We start from the raw sequence: 15,969 nt of genomic DNA on the forward strand, positions 1-15,969 counted from the left end.
AAAGTTGAAAAGTTTAAGTGATTAACGGATAATATATTGAGTTTTCTCTCCTTTAATACAACATTTTGTTTCCGTTAAGCATCTTAACAGACTTAACCAGGTGATCAATCAGGTCAAGATTATTCTGGAATAAAGCAGCTCTCTCTCACCAGAAATGATATCTAAGCATAAGAAGGTCATTGTGATCAGTGACGACTCTAACCTCCTTGTTGTATTTGTTTGTTTTTGGCTGTGTACTTTGTGCATGTTAGGATTTATTTGTGTGACCTTTAGTATTTTGAAGAGAAATTTCATGTACATTTATAGTAAATTGTGGATTTTGTGCATTTTTTCACATTTTTAATTGATATCTTTATAACAAGCTTATTCATCTTAAAGAGAGACAGTGTGAATAAACATATAACTAATACTACTACTACTATTATTGTTGTTTTTGTTGGTGTTTTACAGATAAATACAGCAACATACAAATCAATAAGAGTGAGGATAAAATCGTAGCAATTGTAGTAGTAATAGTATGAAGAAACAACCAGAATAATAGTTTTTATTATTTAAAAATTTTATAAATGAACTCAAAATTATAATTATTTTTTTCTTTATTTATTTGCACATAAAACTTTCAGCAGGCACAAAATAGCACAACGCTACCATCTAGTGGTTAAGATGCAATATTGTAAGTGTAACTGGATCTCGCGAGATCTCTGCCGACTACAGGGACCCAAACAGGAACATGGCATCGGTGTACGGTGGAATAGAAGGGTAAGAAAGAGTGGAAATAGCCACTAAAACCGTTTAAGTTGAAGTGTTATGGCGTGTATCTCTGAGTTTGTTTGAATTTTGTATGTTTATTTATGTCTTGAGGGCTGTCATGTATAAATTAAGGCTAAACTTAGATGTTTTTCGAACACGGAAGCGTAAATCTCGTGATCATCCCCGTTCTTATCCTTGCCTTCAAATGAATGATTGCTCATGAAAATGCATAGAAACGTGTTACATGTTGCATTCTTTCACCCTTCCTGTCTCACTGAGGTATTTATGTTAGTTGTTAATAACGTCTTAACTTATTCCTGCATTTCTGTTTCTTTTTTTTTTTGTTTGTTTCTTCATCCAGTGGAGGGACTCACTCCAGGGCTGTGCTGCTGTCAGGAGATGGGAAGGTGCTGGGAGAGGCAGTGGGACCCTCCACCAACCACTGGGTGAGCTGCACAAGTGCAGATAAAAGTCAGGGTGGGACAGTTTACAACCCAAAAGAGATAGAAAGTGCACCATCTTTCAGTTCTAGTTGAAATAATTTAATCTCTCGCTTTTTATTATTATTATTATTATTTTTAAGCCCAGATATAGTTGCAGTTAATGCGGATTTCATTTCTTTTTATGATTACTGTCTATTCCTGTGCTACCAACTTGTGTTTTTGTGTCTAACATAGTTGATCGGGGTGGATAAATGTCTTGAAACCATCAATGAAATGGTCCATAAAGCAAAGATCACCGCAGGACTGGATCCAAACACGCCGCTACGCTGTCTGGTCAGTCAAACGGCTCCTTAAAAACAGATTCCTGCTTGCTGTCGTAATTTCAGGTTGAAACTATAATGTTTTTATGTTTTTGTTAAGGGTATGTCTCTGAGTGGGGGTGAGCAGAAAGACGCCATCGACAAGCTGATTGCTGTGATGAAGGAGCGGTTTCCACATCTCAGCGAGCATTACTTCATCACCACAGACGCCATTGGTGCCATGGCAACGGCAAGTGATCAAGGTAAGCTTTTAGTTTTAATTTGGTGTTTTAATTGGTTAAAATCAAAATCTTATACATTTTGGAAGCGTAATAAGATACTGGACTGGAGGTTGTCACACATTAAACAACATGTGTCATATTGTTTATCATTTGTCGTGATATTTTTACTATTATGATAACAATTTTGATTTGTTGTTGTGATAATAAATTCCAGTTATTGGTGTCTAAAACCACCCAAAACTGTTTACTGTTGAATTTTCTTTTCTTTTTTTGTTGTTCAAAGAATGTATTCATAAATGGAAATAAATTTTAAAAATGTGATTCAATGCAGTTTGTGTGTGCAAAAGTCCAAGCTGATAATAGTACAGTTTATTTTCAAGAATTACAATTAAGAACATTAGTTGGATTTTATAGGTTACATTTTTAGTTTCATCATTGCTTTTGTTAATGATTTTTGTTCTTGCATCAAAGCTCCTCACAGTTTCCCGTTAACTGTACTGGTACTTTGCCCTTTCAGGTGTGTCTACCTAGGAGTGCCATCTCCGTTCTTTAATGGCCCTCTGTTACCTAACACCGTCTTCTGTGCGTTTTCTCACCAGGAGGCGTAGTTCTCATATCCGGGACCGGCTCCAACTGCAAGCTGGTCAACCCTGACGGCTCCCAGGTCGGCTGCGGAGGCTGGGGTCACCTGATGGGAGATGAAGGATCAGGTAGACATGAAACGTCAATGTCTTATCTCTTCGTCGTTGCAGCACAAACTCATATAGCTTTTGTGTTTCAGCGTTCTGGATCGCTCATTCGGTTGTGAAGACGGTGTTTGATGCCAAAGACAACCTGGTGGCGCCGCCGCATGACGTCGCACATGTTAGGAAAGCCATGGAGGAGTACTTCCAGGTCAGACACATGCAGAAGTTGTGTTTGCTTTGAAAAGGGGTGTCCAAGATGTGGCCTGCAAGCATAGCTGGCTGATATTGATGAACACTTTTCATCTTTTGTAGATAAATATCTTTCTAAAAAAAAAATATTGGGTGCAAAAAATAGATTCCCATTTATTAATTTGCTGTTTTTTGCATTCATCTTACTTTTGGAGTAACTGGAAAACAACCAACCTCCAAAATTTAGAAACCGTGATCCTGTCTTATGGCTGGACAGTAAATCAATAACAATATATCGTGATGGACACATGATCAATATCAATAAATAATACATCTGATAGAACATTCAATAATTTCACTGAACTCAGATTTAGGAATGCACAGCATTCTGGGAGATTTAGGCAGAGGAAAGCTAACCTCTAAAGGTTAGCTAAGAAAAGTTGGTGGCATTAACTAACTCTGGTTACCTAGCAACAACTTTTTGAGTAACTTGTGGTTACCTAGCAACAAACTGCTGAATAACTTGCGCAGCAGCAGTTTAAGGTTTCTCCACCATGCTTCATAACTGCTTACAAATAAAAACCAACAGCATAGAGTAAAATCTGCGGCTAAAACAGGAAAGGTTGCAACACTAGTTTTGTATTATTTCAGATATTTAAACCAAAAAACAAATTAATAATTATAGATAACAACTGATATGTAAAGTTCCTATTATGATACATTTTTGTGATTTATCTGCAGTAATTTACTGATTTTTATTCCTATTTCGATTCTAATAGAATTGTAATTTTTAGTTTTATTATTGAGCAGATAAAATAAAAAGGCACAAATGTTTTGGGTTTTTTTTAAATATATAACATTTTTGTAACCCTATGTGCTTTTAACTTAACAATTTTTGTCCTCATGCAAAAAAAGTCCTTACACCACTTGCGTAAATGAGACTATAGTGAATAAAGCATCATTCTTCATGGCAGGTGTCAGATCTGATGGGCATGCTGCCACATCTGTACAGAAACTTCCAGAAATCATTCTTTGCTGGCTTCTGCTTGAAGCTGGCTGAAGGTACTCCGCATGTCAGTTTCTTTTGTTTTGTTCTTTTCTTTGATAGAAGCAGGTAAAGATGAAAAATGTTTATCTTTCCATCTAAGGTGCAGAAGCTGGAGATGCTCTGTGTCAGCACGTGTTTGCCGAGGCAGGCAGAGTCCTGGCTAAACACGTAGCTGCAGTCCTGCCTGCAGTACAAGAGGTAGCCAGCAGCATGTATTTATCAGTATCACATCAGATATACAGAGTTATGCAACCACTCATATAACAAGCTCAAACCTCAATGCCTTTCATTGGGTTTGTGTGATAGTAGTGCATATTGTGAAGTGGAAGGAAAAGAGTGCATGTTTACTTTTATTTTTCACCAATAAAAATCAGAAAAATGTATTTTTAATCCAAAAATCCAGAGCAACCAATCACCTATAAAAGTCAACAAATTACTAAATACTATAGCTATTCCACAGGGAAAAACCTCTTGAATATATAAACAAAAAGATTCATAAGACATTCAGACAATATCATCATTTTCATTTTTTTTTCTAAATAGGATTTTTTAAGCTTTGATAATCTGACACTTTATACAAACATTTGTTTAGTTTATAAGATTCTTGATGACATTGCTGTTCCAATTTTACAGTTTGTTTTCTGAGATCATGACTAGAGTCACAAGGGCGCCCTCTAGAGGTGATGGCAGTCCTAAAATGTAGGACTGCTAAAATTACCATCTCTTTTTTTCACTATAAGTGCAAGATGGAATAGTTTGCCAAATGAGATTATAACATGTTCTAGTTATAAAATGTTAAATATGCAGATTTGCACTAATTATTGACGAAGGCACAGTTATTGTTTTATAAATTCTGTTGCTTTGAAGTTTGGTTTACTTGGATTTAGTGAGATTTGAATAATGACATATCAGACACGTAATTAATTACTAAACTTGCTTTTCACCAATTTCTAATCTGTTAATCATACTTGATTACATCAACCTGACCAGGGACTGCAGGTGGAAGTTAGTGGGTTTTTTTTTTGTTTTTGCTATAATCTGGTAACATGCATATGACGGCGTATTAGTCATTGCAGTCAGAGAAAAAAAGCTAAATTTACACCAAAAAAATTACTCAAAACCACCAAATTTGGTGGTTAAAAAAACGAGGAAATTTCTGAATTTCAAAAGTTGAACATTGAAGATGTAGGAACTTGTTTTAAGTAAATAATTCCTTAATATTGATGAAAAGTAACATGGAAAAGTCTTGTTATAAGTAAATTAATCTGCCCGTGGAAATTGTATTTTTTCTTTCAATATTAAGAAATTGTTTAATCAAAACATGCTCTGATTTCTTGCTAAAAAGTTACTTGTAAGTTAGTTTTATTTTATTTCAAGTTTTCTAAGATATTTGTACTGGAAACTAGACCGAAAATACTTTTGTTTTTGCAGTGCAGCCAGAAGAGACGTAATTAGAGTATTTTGAAAACTATATATCACAATCATGCACTGCTTGTTGTTATTCTCTCACATAAAATCCCAATTAAATACACTGAGGTTTGTGTTTAAAATGTGGAAAAGTTTAAGGGATGTGAATAGTTTCTGTAAAGTACTGTATGTTATTAACGCATGAACATTTCTCTTCTTTCTTCCTTTCCTCCAAGCCTTTACTGAGCGGTGAACTGGGCCTGCCCATCCTGTGCGTGGGCTCCGTCTGGAAGAGCTGGTCTCTGCTGAAGCCAGGTCAGAAACTGAGAAAACTTTTCAACATTTCCTCTGAATCGTAACCATTTTAGTTTTACTTCCTGCCCTCGTCTGTCCCTCTTCAGGGTTCACAGAGGTTTTGGAAAAGGCAGCGTCGTCTGAGAAGTTGAAGGGTCGTTTCCGTGGCTACAGCCTCCTGATTTTGCAGCAGTCGTCGGCCCTCGGAGGGGCCAGTCTCGGTGCTCAGCTTTTCGGCTTCTCCGTCAACATGGATTATGGCGCCAACGCTAAAATCTCCTTTCAACACTTCTTCAGCAGCAGCAGCCAGTGACAACAAAGGCCACTTTATGATTTTTACAGTTCATTCCTCTTTTTCCAATCACATTGACTTTAAATCAGGTAAAAGTCAGGACTTGCACATGATTTCACAAGATCCAACCTGCAAATGAAGAGATTTACTTGGCAGCTTCTGTAGCAACAGCTGAAATGTTTTTTTATTGAACTGTCAAACTTTTTTCTTTACTTTTGATGATTCATTTGCACCTTGGCTTTATAATAACAGTGTTGGTGATTTTACAGACGGTTTGAGTGCAGGCATGTAGAGAGACATTCGGCCCTCTAGGTTCAGCAATTAAAAACAATTAGATTTCACATAATCAACACATGAAGTCACCAGGCAAAAACACGTGCTATTAACTTTGTATAAGACTTCACATTGATTCATAATCTTTACACAGTTCTTATGAAAGCAAATTTGCAATAAATATGAATGGAATCGATTGATTATACAAGCTGCAATTTTTGTTGTTTTTAAAGAGGATGCTCAAGTTTGACTTTTGTTGATTTTCTCTTATCCATACAGAGTTAATTTTATATTTTTATAATAGAAGTTATCTACTTCTAATGTGGTATTAGAAGTATATAATTAATTGATTTTACCATATTTCTACATACTAGTTCAAAAATGTGGTTTGAGGCACTTGGTTAATGTTTAATGCCATCAGTGTACAATATTGCATCTTCTTTATTAAATATAGTTTTTTGTACTAAGAAACATGAAACTTGCATTGTTCCCTGATGTAGTAAATACCAAAAAAGTGAATAACAAAGTTATCTGCATCTACCATTGCAGAAAATGTTACAAAAGCCTTCCCAAGAGTGGTTAAACTACCAAAATTACTCCAAGAGGGCATCAACAACTTATCCAAGGAGTTAGTACTATGACCTAGAGCAACATCTAGAGCACAGCAGGCCTCACCTACCTCAGTGCAATGGTCTGTTCATGACTGTAAGAAATTGGGCAACAATGGCATCCATGGCTGAGTTCCTATGTTGATTAAAGACAACACAAAGACCAATGTCACTATCTAGAATATATATCTATCCAGGCTTTACCCCAATTCTCACCTGATGACTGCTGGAGATTGGCACCATCCCATTGTGACCCTGGAAGGAAGAGCAGGTATAGCCGATGAACCGATGGGCTTTTTGATGATCCTGAAGACTTGGGGAAATGTTCTGTGGATTAATGAAACACAAGTTTGTGGAAGATGTGCTATGTAAAACTAAGCTTTTAATGTGAGGTTCCTTTGCTGCTTCAGTACTTGCTGTTATTGGCATTAACTCCTCAATAGTGGAAAACCTTGAGGGAAAAGGTTTGTCCATCAGTTTGAAATCTTAAACTGAAGCAAATGTTGGTTATGCAGCAATGAGTCAGACAGTGACTCATTGCTGTGTCTAAAATTAATTAGGTTTTGCAGTGGTTCATTCAACGGTGGGACTTAAATCCAATTGAGTTTCTGTGGCATGAGCTTAAACAGACACTGGCCACCAAAGTACCTTTATTAAAATAGTTCTGCAGCTGAAAGTGGGCCAAAATTCCTCCACAGAAATGTGAAAAACACATTGCCAGTAAAACACTGGATGGCATCTGTTGCCACCAAAAATGGCAGATTTTAGAGGGCTACTGCTTTTTCACACGTTTGGGAATTTCCCCCCCCCCCCATTAATAAGTAGAATCATTTGAAAACTGCATGTTGTATTTGATTAGGCTATCACTCTTGTTTTCCTTTAAACTCATCAAAGTTCTTTCAGTTCATTTATCCACCATTGTCGAAAAATAGAACCAAGTGTGTGATAAAACACAATTACATTTAAATGTAAACAGTAACAGCCCAGAGAAGTAATGGGCATACTTCTCTGAGCTGTCCAGCAGAGAAGCTGCAACCGAGACGAGGGATTAATCTGCCAAGGAGGAAGCAGCAAATATGTTTCCTTGGGCTCGCTATGCGGTAAATACTCCTTTTGTTTTGGTTTTTATCCATTGAATGCTTTGAATTAGTTATTAAAGAGAAAAAAGAAAACATTGTTTCTAACAGGAAATTCTACAGACACTCAAAAAACTGATGAACATATCTGAGGAGGTAAAAAAAAATTAATTTAATTAAAAAAAAAAGAAAAAGCTAATTCATGTAAATCCAAAGCTTTTACAGATGGAATTGAATTTATTTGTAAGGCTGCGTTGCTGATGTTTCGCCTGGTGGGGGCAGCATCGACTCCTCGGAGAAGACTTAAAGAAACAATATTTAAATATTAAATAGTTACGCCGTGAGTTACCAACAGTATAGTTTATTCCCGTGTTGTGTGTGTTATTTTTTATTTACCTTCCTCTTAGTGCTTTTTTTGCGATAAGTCTGAAGTAAATTGAGCAGCCTAACTGTAAGCGACGCTGCTAGCTAAGACGCTAACTGAATGAACAACAAAATGAACGGCTGTTTTTAAAAGTGCTGAGCTTTTTGTCGTCATGTTTTTATAATTGTGGGTATTATTTTAGGATTTTTTTTTTTTTAAATAGCATAGGTTATGCTTCTATGCGTCTTCACATAAAACATTAAAGATATATATTTTTACTCATTTTTAAGGGTTGTAGCAATTTTCAAAAAAACAATGACCCAAACAATAACTTCTTTTTAACAGAATTATCTCAAAAAATGCACTTTTACAAAAAAAGGTAAACAAAAACATCCATCCAATTGTAGTTCACACAGAGATACATAGTACCAATATTTCACTACAGTGTGCACTTTGACCAATAAACTCTTGGGGCTGGTCAGTAAATCAATCATCTATATAGCTGTATACATGATCAGTACCAATAGAGCATTATGTCTGATAGAATATTTAATAACTTCCCTGAACTCCGATCCAGAACCGCACAGCATTCTGGTGTAAACAAAGCAAGCGCTTTAGGCGCTCAACATTCAACTGCTAGCTAAACTAGATTGGTGGAAGGAGCTAACTCACTCTGGTTACCTAGCAACAACCTGTTGAGGAACATGCGCAGCAGCAGTTTAACAAACTGGATAAAATAGGAAAGCTCACGTCACCAGACTGGCAGTATTTCAGATATTTAAAACAAAAAATGTATCAATAACTAATGATAATTGCTGATACTAAACACTTATATTGCTATGCGTTTTTCAGTCATATCGCCCAGCCACTATGAACCACATATGTCAAACTCAAGGCCTGCTGGCCAGATCCGCCCGCCATAACCATCAAGACTCTACGAGGCCACATAAACAGAACATCAAGAAAACAGCTGATAAAATACTATTTGATCAGTAAATAAAATCAGATTTTATTTTTTACTTGTATAGTGCCACATTAATTAATATTTAATTAGTTAATTAATATTTTAACTTAGCTAATTGGTAGTTTTAGCAACACATTCTGCCACAACTGCAACTTTGACATTTATGATCTTGATATGGCTCGAAATTAATTGTTTGAAACCCCTGCTACAAAACCTGTTATAATTTTTTTTTTAAAACAGGGTTATTTTTGACTGATTTGTTAAAGCATGTAAAGATATATAACCTAACTAATAAAGCTACAACATATATAGAGCAATGGCTCCTTCCAAATGTTGCTAGTAACATTCAAAGCATAAAGATTTTACTAAAAGCACACTTATTTCAGTTATTCTGTGAAAAATATTAAACTCATAGTAAATAGATTCAGTAGTAACAAAATAAATATTTTTAAATATTTTACTTATGCGTTGAGGATTATGATTTTACAGCTTATCAAATTCCAAAATTCTGTTAATCTAGGATAATTTTAGAGAGACGAGTTAACCTAACAGTTATGTTTTGGGACTGTGGGTGGAAGCTGGAGTACCTGGAAAGAACCCAGGTACTCCGTATTGTCGTTGATGTGCCGTAGGGCCGCCAGGGAGAACATACAAACCCCCATTCAGAAAGTGTTGTCCTTTAGGTAAAAGGGGATTGATTGAAAATAGTATGAATGGCAAGAGTGTAATTAAGTGTTATATGTGATTTATTGTACATTTCTCTATGTTCTTTAATGGATAAGTGGGTTAAATTGTATATTTAACCCACGTTTATTTTAATGTACAATTATGCCACTGAATTAAAAATAAATTAAAGTTAAGGCCTTTCGCATGTCTTCACCAGGCCAGCAGTAGTAATATACATTTTAAGTACCCGTAAGCAGCAGTTTTTGGTACTTAAGTAATTCTTTCTAGATCAATAACATGTTCTCAGCCAGAACAAGCTACTGGCTGAGCTTTAGTAATTGTAGCACCATGATTAGGTATAGTTGAATAGACGGACACATGACAACACTAGTTGTATGTAATAATTACCCAGAAATTAATACTCTTCTAGTAATTTCTGTACCTTACAAAGGTGTATTTAAAAAAATTAATTTTCCTTAAACAATTAGCTTTTTCTGCTAACCTGCATGTTTTTACGTCTGCCTGTTCATTTGCTGTTAACTCCAACTTTTTAAGATCCCTGCTGTTTTCCTCTCAGGGTCTGGCTGTGAGCCCTTCGGAGAGATTTACCACCACCTACAATTCAGACTTTAAACCATTTCACCAACGTAAAACATTTCTGAAGCCCATGCCTCCCACTAAAATTGGGGGTGTAAACATGACGCGTATGGTAGGTTGGATCATCCGGATACACAGAAAGGCATCTCTCTTTTTTTTACTTTTTCTTTTTTTTTTTTTTTTTTTTTACATTAGTGCTTTGGTTATGTTTACAGCCTGAACGTGATACATCGGCTATGTTGCTTCAGCACTACTACATGAAACCCCCCGAAACCAAAACCTCATTTATTAGCCCCCAGGTAATGCAGCACATCCATGCATGCTTTCAGTAACCCATGCATGTTCATCTACAGTAGTTCTCCGTTCTTTAGCAGCAATAAACACTCATATTCTGCTCTGGTCCTACAGAACCCTCCGACTACCCTTTTCCCAGTCTTCATACCTTCACTCGGCGGCATAGCCACTTCCTTTTCTGAGGAGCTCAGAAATGCTGGCTGTTTAAGGGACGATGCTCCATGGCACAACGTCTACGGTGAACGGGGTAAAGAGGCATTTTTTGAAGCAAAAAGACGTTGAAGCTCCAGTGTGCTTGTTGACATTCAACCTGTTCTCTCCTGTCGGCAGCTGGCCTGTTGAAGCGGCAAATGGAGGATCCAAGTGGGGCCACTGACATTCACTACGAGGAGGGTGAGGACATATCTTTCACTGTGGCTCTGCGCTCATGAGACGATCATTTGAAGCAAAAGGCTGGTGTTAAATGCAGGAGCCGATATTGTTCGTACCGCTTGAAACATTACACATTTTTACCATGTTTCGGTTGCTTAACGGTTGCCAGGCCGGGGCGTCAACGGGCAAGCGACTCGAAGATTACGGGCGATCTTTTTTTATTTATTAACTTGTTTTTGTCTTTTTGTCCTCTGGACTGGCAGCTGAAACGCTCAAGCAACACAGCAGGACAGAACTGCTGAAAAATTAAGGATCAGACTTCGCAATTCGTGCATTCACAGCAGAATTTTGTCCCACCAGAGTTACAACGGACGTTATGCCCTCTGCTCTGGTCGACCCCCCACAACGCCCCGTTTACACCGAGCCGCTCGTCAGTTAAACCGTAACATTATTGTTGTTGCGAGCTTGTTAAGACGACACCAATGGCCGGTACTTTTTGGAAAATTTCCGTAACACTCCCCGCGGAGGTTAGTGTTATGTTATACATAATAATAAAGAGTAGACGGACCGTTTTTTGTCATATTGTCGTTGATGTGCCGTAGGGCCGCCATTTTGGAACGGTCGCTAGCTTGACTTTGGCGGCGCATTGAGGTATAAGTTATAATCACATCTCGCTGAAAACTAAACTGAATTTTCACGTTTTTTCAAAGACACTTTTTTTTTAAGTGTCTTTGAATTGGATTGATACCCGGTTCGGCATATTTAAATATTTTTAGAGGGACTTACAGCAACAGAATAAAATATTCCGATATGATAAGCATTTTGCAAACCACGCAGCTATGGGGTGCCGTTTGTACAGCTACACAGTAAAAAATGTACAGCAATATTTTTGGTTTATTTTGCCGGTAATAGAGAAATAAAGGTGGATGCTCACTTTTCAAAGTCATATTTTTACCACCATGTTATTCATAAATTTATAAATGTCCTAGTTCCAAACTAAATATTTAATTCTCAAGCTAACTGTTTAGTTTGCAAACTACATATTTAGTTTTGAAATTAAATATTTATTTAGGAAGCTAAATATTTAGTTTGCAAAATTCATATTTAATTCCAACCTAAATGTTTAGGTCTGAGCTAAATATTTAGTAACAAAATAACATTTAGTTTGCTAACTAAGTATTTAGTCACAAACTATTTTACTTTCAAACTAGATATTTTACTTGCTAACTAAATATTTAGGTTGCTAGTGAACTATTTAGCAAATGTTCATGTTGAAAACATAGAACATGCTGCTTAAACGGTTATATAAAACAGCATGTTTTATAATAGCATATATTAGGCTTTACATAATACGCACATGTCCTCTTTATAATGTCTGTGGTGTGAAGGTAAGAAATTTTTGATCTATCCCTGCAGTTTCCCCCTGTCCTTGTCTGCTTTAAGTCCTCCATCACTGTGCTGGTACCAAAAAAATCTGCTGTGACTGGTTCAAATGAGTTGCACTAACCCCAGTCATCAGGGAACCGGTCCACAGAGGATGCTGTCTCCATTGTACTACACACAACCCTGACACACCTGCAGCATCTTGACACTGATGTTAGGATGCTATTTGTTGACTTCAGTTTCAGCATTTAATACTCTCCGTCCCTGAGAAGCTGATAGTGACGTTCCACGACCTGGGGCTTTCGGCATCAATGTGACTATGAATCGGGGACTTTCTCACCAACCGGCCTCAGATGGTGAGAATAGAAGTCCGAACATCTAAGGACATCTATGTCACCTTGGTCCTGAACAGAGGCACACTACAGGGCTGTGTGCTCGAATTCATGGTGTTTGTGGCTATAATGTGACAAACTTTTATGGGGTGTGAATCATTTTGCAGGGCAGTTAATGCTTGCCCGAGGGAATGAATGCAGAAAAACATACAGTATCTCTCTTGTATAAAGTTTAATTCACTTACTTGTGCTCCTGCAGGAGTGATTGTTTTATCACCCTACAGAGGTCCCATCAAGTGTGAGGATGTCCTGCAGCTTCTGCACAAGACCGCCACGCCGACTCACATGGGCACCCTTCCACGGGGGTCGGCTCCCTACATCACACTGAATCACGCCACAGGTTCATCATCTGCTGTTTTTTTCAACAAGCTGCAGCTGAAAATGATCCAATCTGTCATGAAAAAAGTAGGGATTAAAGGTTGGACAGGGCAGGAAAAAAAGCAAGCATTTAAGCTGAAATACTGGAAGAAATAGAAGTTTAACAAAGTTTTATTGAGCAATAAGGGCATCAGAATGTAGTTTTTTTCTAAAATACTTTATTTGTAAAAAAAGCGGAATTCACATTTAGTGCGCAATGGACAAATCAAATTATTTCTTAGTTTGGTCACAATTAGTTCACAATTTGTCCACCTGCCTTGCAGCCATCAAGGCAGGTGATAAATTAAGCCTTAAAACATAAAAAATGCAGCTGATTGAACGGGAGGCAGTACGAGGTACAGAATCAATGTGCTAAAAATAAACGTGATCTGTGCTGGCTGCGAGTTGTAAATAATTTTTATTAGTCTAATTGTTTAAATAGTTAGAATAAAGTGTTCTTGCCTGCGTTCTGAAGGCGAAGTGCACAGTAGATTAATTGACGTCGACTGATAATCCCTCTATAGATTTCTCTATTGTTAAACAGAGGAATGAGCAAGAATTTCAGTGTGTAGACATGTGACGTTGGCAAACACCTAACTCAGAAGACTGACTGCAAACAATTGAAGAAAAATAAAAGATTCTTAAAAGTGTTGACTCAGAATGCAAGTCCAAGCCACACTTTTCAGATTTTTGTTTCCCTTCAATTTCACAGCTTTGCACCACTTTGTGTCGGTCGAAAGGGTAAAAATGTCAACACAATACATCAAAGTTTGTGTGCGTGTAGCGGCAAGAAAAGATGTAACGGTTCAAAGGGTGCTAAAACTTTTGCAAGGCACTGGGAATTCACTTTTAACTTTTCAACTTTGATTGGATGCAGGAGTCACGGGGGGCAACTTGACCGCCGTGAGCCAACCAGCTGTATGTCAGCCCGCCCCCGCCCTTCAATCTTCATCCCACTACTGCGGCAAGTACGTTACAGATACACAACACTTACATATATACGTATATACAGTACATATATATAATTGAGTCATTATTTTCTGACTGTCTCTGTTTTTCTCCCAGCTGTGGATGTAAATCTGAGCATCCTTTAGGTTGCTGCTGTGGGGCGCAACTTGTCCCTCCTCACATCTGTCAGAGCGGCGGCCTGCCACACCCCATCAAGAGGCCTCCGCTGACCGAGTATCAGGACAGCTATTCCGCTAAGGTACGGACTGAGGCCGCAGGTCCTCTCCTGACGTCGCCGTAATGTTCTAATCTCTTTTCTCGTCTCCATGTTTCTCTACCCAGTGGTTCCAGCCGAAGATCAAACCTGGCTAACGTCACCTTCCTCCTTGTCACAAAGTTCAGCCCCCAATACACAGCTCATGAAAAGAAGAGTTGTTTGTCTTTTGTCTGAAACATAACAAACCAGAGCTTTGTCTTTATCGCACCACCTGGGCTTTTCAGGCTTCACAGCAGCTAATTGTTGCTAAAACAGATCAATGGTCAGAGCTAGTTTGGGCAAGAAAGCGTTCCCCATGGACACAGGAGCTGAGCGTGAGTCATAACTCCCGCCAGCCACCCAGAGGAGGTGTGTTAGTTTAGGGAAGGTCTTAATGTGAAGTAAACGTAGAACTACCACTCAGAGAAAATGATGCTTGAGATTTAAGTGACAGTATCTGATTTGTTTGAAGCATTGTTTTTGAGGGACATGGTTTCTAAAAAAAAACTAATTATTGTGGATTTTCTTCAAACCACACAGGGTGACAATTACACACCCAGCCTCAATGTAGGCAGTTGAAACTAGAAGTTTACATACAGACATCGTTTTTCTCTCACTGGCTTGAGTTAAGTCAGACTAAGCCTTTCTTGTTTTAGGCAACTTAGCATTACTAAAATTATATTTGCTAAATGCCTGAAAACATAGTATGAAAATGCTTTATTTTATTGTAATTTTTTTTAATTCAGAGGTTTACATAACAAGGTTTGTATTTTTCCCACAGTACATTTCTAGGTAAGTTCAAATTTTCCCAGCACTATAGTGCATAGTATTACCCATACTATGCACTATAGTGTGTAGTATGGAGGTAAAAAAAACAATACAAATTAACTAAAAACAGAGTTTCAATTCACTATATTACTGGCTTGTGATAGTATTCTACAGCTACAGGTAAACTAAAACATAAAATGTTGTTTTGAAAGGTCTCACACAGTCTATACACATGCTGGTCCAAGAACAAAACACCAATTTATCAAAATATAACGTTTTAACGTATAAAATATAATCTGACCTTTATTTCAATTACACAGATCAATATAATTGAACCATTAGGAACAATAAATATTAATTATATTGAAACAATCCAAACTAATAGTGTTGAGGTAAATTACCTTCCTGCTAAAAACACAATATACAAAGAAAAACGTAAAAGTTCTGTATTCAGTTTTCTGGCATTTAGCAAATATAATTTTGGTAATTCTGTAAAGAAGAGAAGTTTAGTCTGAAGTTTGACTTCTGACAGAACAAAAAATGTGTTTGGTGTATGAAAATATCTGGTTTCAACTAACTTGCATTTTCCAAATTTATGCTTTTAGTAAAACGCATAGATCTCACTTCATCACAAAATTCTACAGTTTGAATATCAAGCACTTTCCAGACCTTGAAAACACCCAATTGACGTTTCATACAAACCCTGTCATACATTTATTTGGTAAGTATCAGGGATGTCTTACGCTGTGCATCTTGGATCAAATATTTTGGTTTTCTTTCCACAAGCTTCTCAGTAGTTTACTGGAGTTCTGACCCAGTCCTCCCAGTTAGGCTTCAGATCTTCCCTTAAGCCACTTTGTAACCACTTCTGCTGGTTGCTGAGGGTTGGAAGCTCGATCTGTTCCAGAGCTTTACCATCTTGGTTGCCGTCCTGAGGTTTCTCCAAGACTCCAGCTGCACTGTGCAGTCAGTCTGACAGACTTGATCCTTGTTGCCAACAG

General features: G+C 37.4%; 2 protein-coding genes across 2 annotated transcripts; both read left to right on the forward strand.

The window, feature by feature from the left end:
* Nucleotides 1–664: 664 nt before the first annotated feature.
* nagk (N-acetylglucosamine kinase) lies at nucleotides 665–6,128 on the forward strand. Its single transcript, XM_032582284.1, has 10 exons — nucleotides 665–759; nucleotides 1,112–1,196; nucleotides 1,428–1,526; nucleotides 1,614–1,755; nucleotides 2,334–2,444; nucleotides 2,516–2,628; nucleotides 3,584–3,671; nucleotides 3,758–3,855; nucleotides 5,301–5,379; nucleotides 5,466–6,128. The coding sequence occupies exons 1-10, from the start codon at nucleotides 731–733 to the stop codon at nucleotides 5,669–5,671; spliced, it is 1,050 nt and encodes a 349-aa protein (XP_032438175.1). The 5' UTR covers nucleotides 665–730; the 3' UTR covers nucleotides 5,672–6,128.
* Nucleotides 6,129–6,494: 366 nt separating this feature from the next.
* Nucleotides 6,495–14,373, forward strand: LOC116732248 (uncharacterized). Its single transcript, XM_032582285.1, has 9 exons — nucleotides 6,495–7,631; nucleotides 10,179–10,310; nucleotides 10,414–10,497; nucleotides 10,607–10,739; nucleotides 10,823–10,885; nucleotides 12,839–12,979; nucleotides 13,874–13,964; nucleotides 14,062–14,203; nucleotides 14,287–14,373. The coding sequence occupies exons 1-9, from the start codon at nucleotides 7,608–7,610 to the stop codon at nucleotides 14,314–14,316; spliced, it is 840 nt and encodes a 279-aa protein (XP_032438176.1). The 5' UTR covers nucleotides 6,495–7,607; the 3' UTR covers nucleotides 14,317–14,373.
* The last annotated feature ends 1,596 nt before the right edge of the window (nucleotides 14,374–15,969 follow it).

The sequence above is a fragment of the Xiphophorus hellerii genome, chromosome 14 (assembly GCF_003331165.1).
Source record: "Xiphophorus hellerii strain 12219 chromosome 14, Xiphophorus_hellerii-4.1, whole genome shotgun sequence".
Classification (NCBI taxonomy): domain Eukaryota; kingdom Metazoa; phylum Chordata; class Actinopteri; order Cyprinodontiformes; family Poeciliidae; genus Xiphophorus; species Xiphophorus hellerii.

What these genes read in the sequence shown, in the direction of transcription:
- nagk (XM_032582284.1), top strand. Translation starts at nt 731, where the DNA reads ATGGCATCGGTGTACGGTGGAATAGAAGG. An exon ending in GTGTACGGTGGAATAGAAGG is followed by an intron (nt 760 to 1,111) that starts GTAAGAAAGAGT and finishes TTCTTCATCCAG; the next exon opens with TGGAGGGACTCACTCCAGGG. An exon ending in GATGGGAGATGAAGGATCAG is followed by an intron (nt 2,445 to 2,515) that starts GTAGACATGAAA and finishes TTTGTGTTTCAG; the next exon opens with CGTTCTGGATCGCTCATTCG.
- LOC116732248 (XM_032582285.1), top strand. Translation starts at nt 7,608, where the DNA reads ATGTTTCCTTGGGCTCGCTATGCG. An exon ending in CCTCATTTATTAGCCCCCAG is followed by an intron (nt 10,498 to 10,606) that starts GTAATGCAGCAC and finishes CTGGTCCTACAG; the next exon opens with AACCCTCCGACTACCCTTTT. An exon ending in AGGACAGCTATTCCGCTAAG is followed by an intron (nt 14,204 to 14,286) that starts GTACGGACTGAG and finishes TTCTCTACCCAG; the next exon opens with TGGTTCCAGCCGAAGATCAA.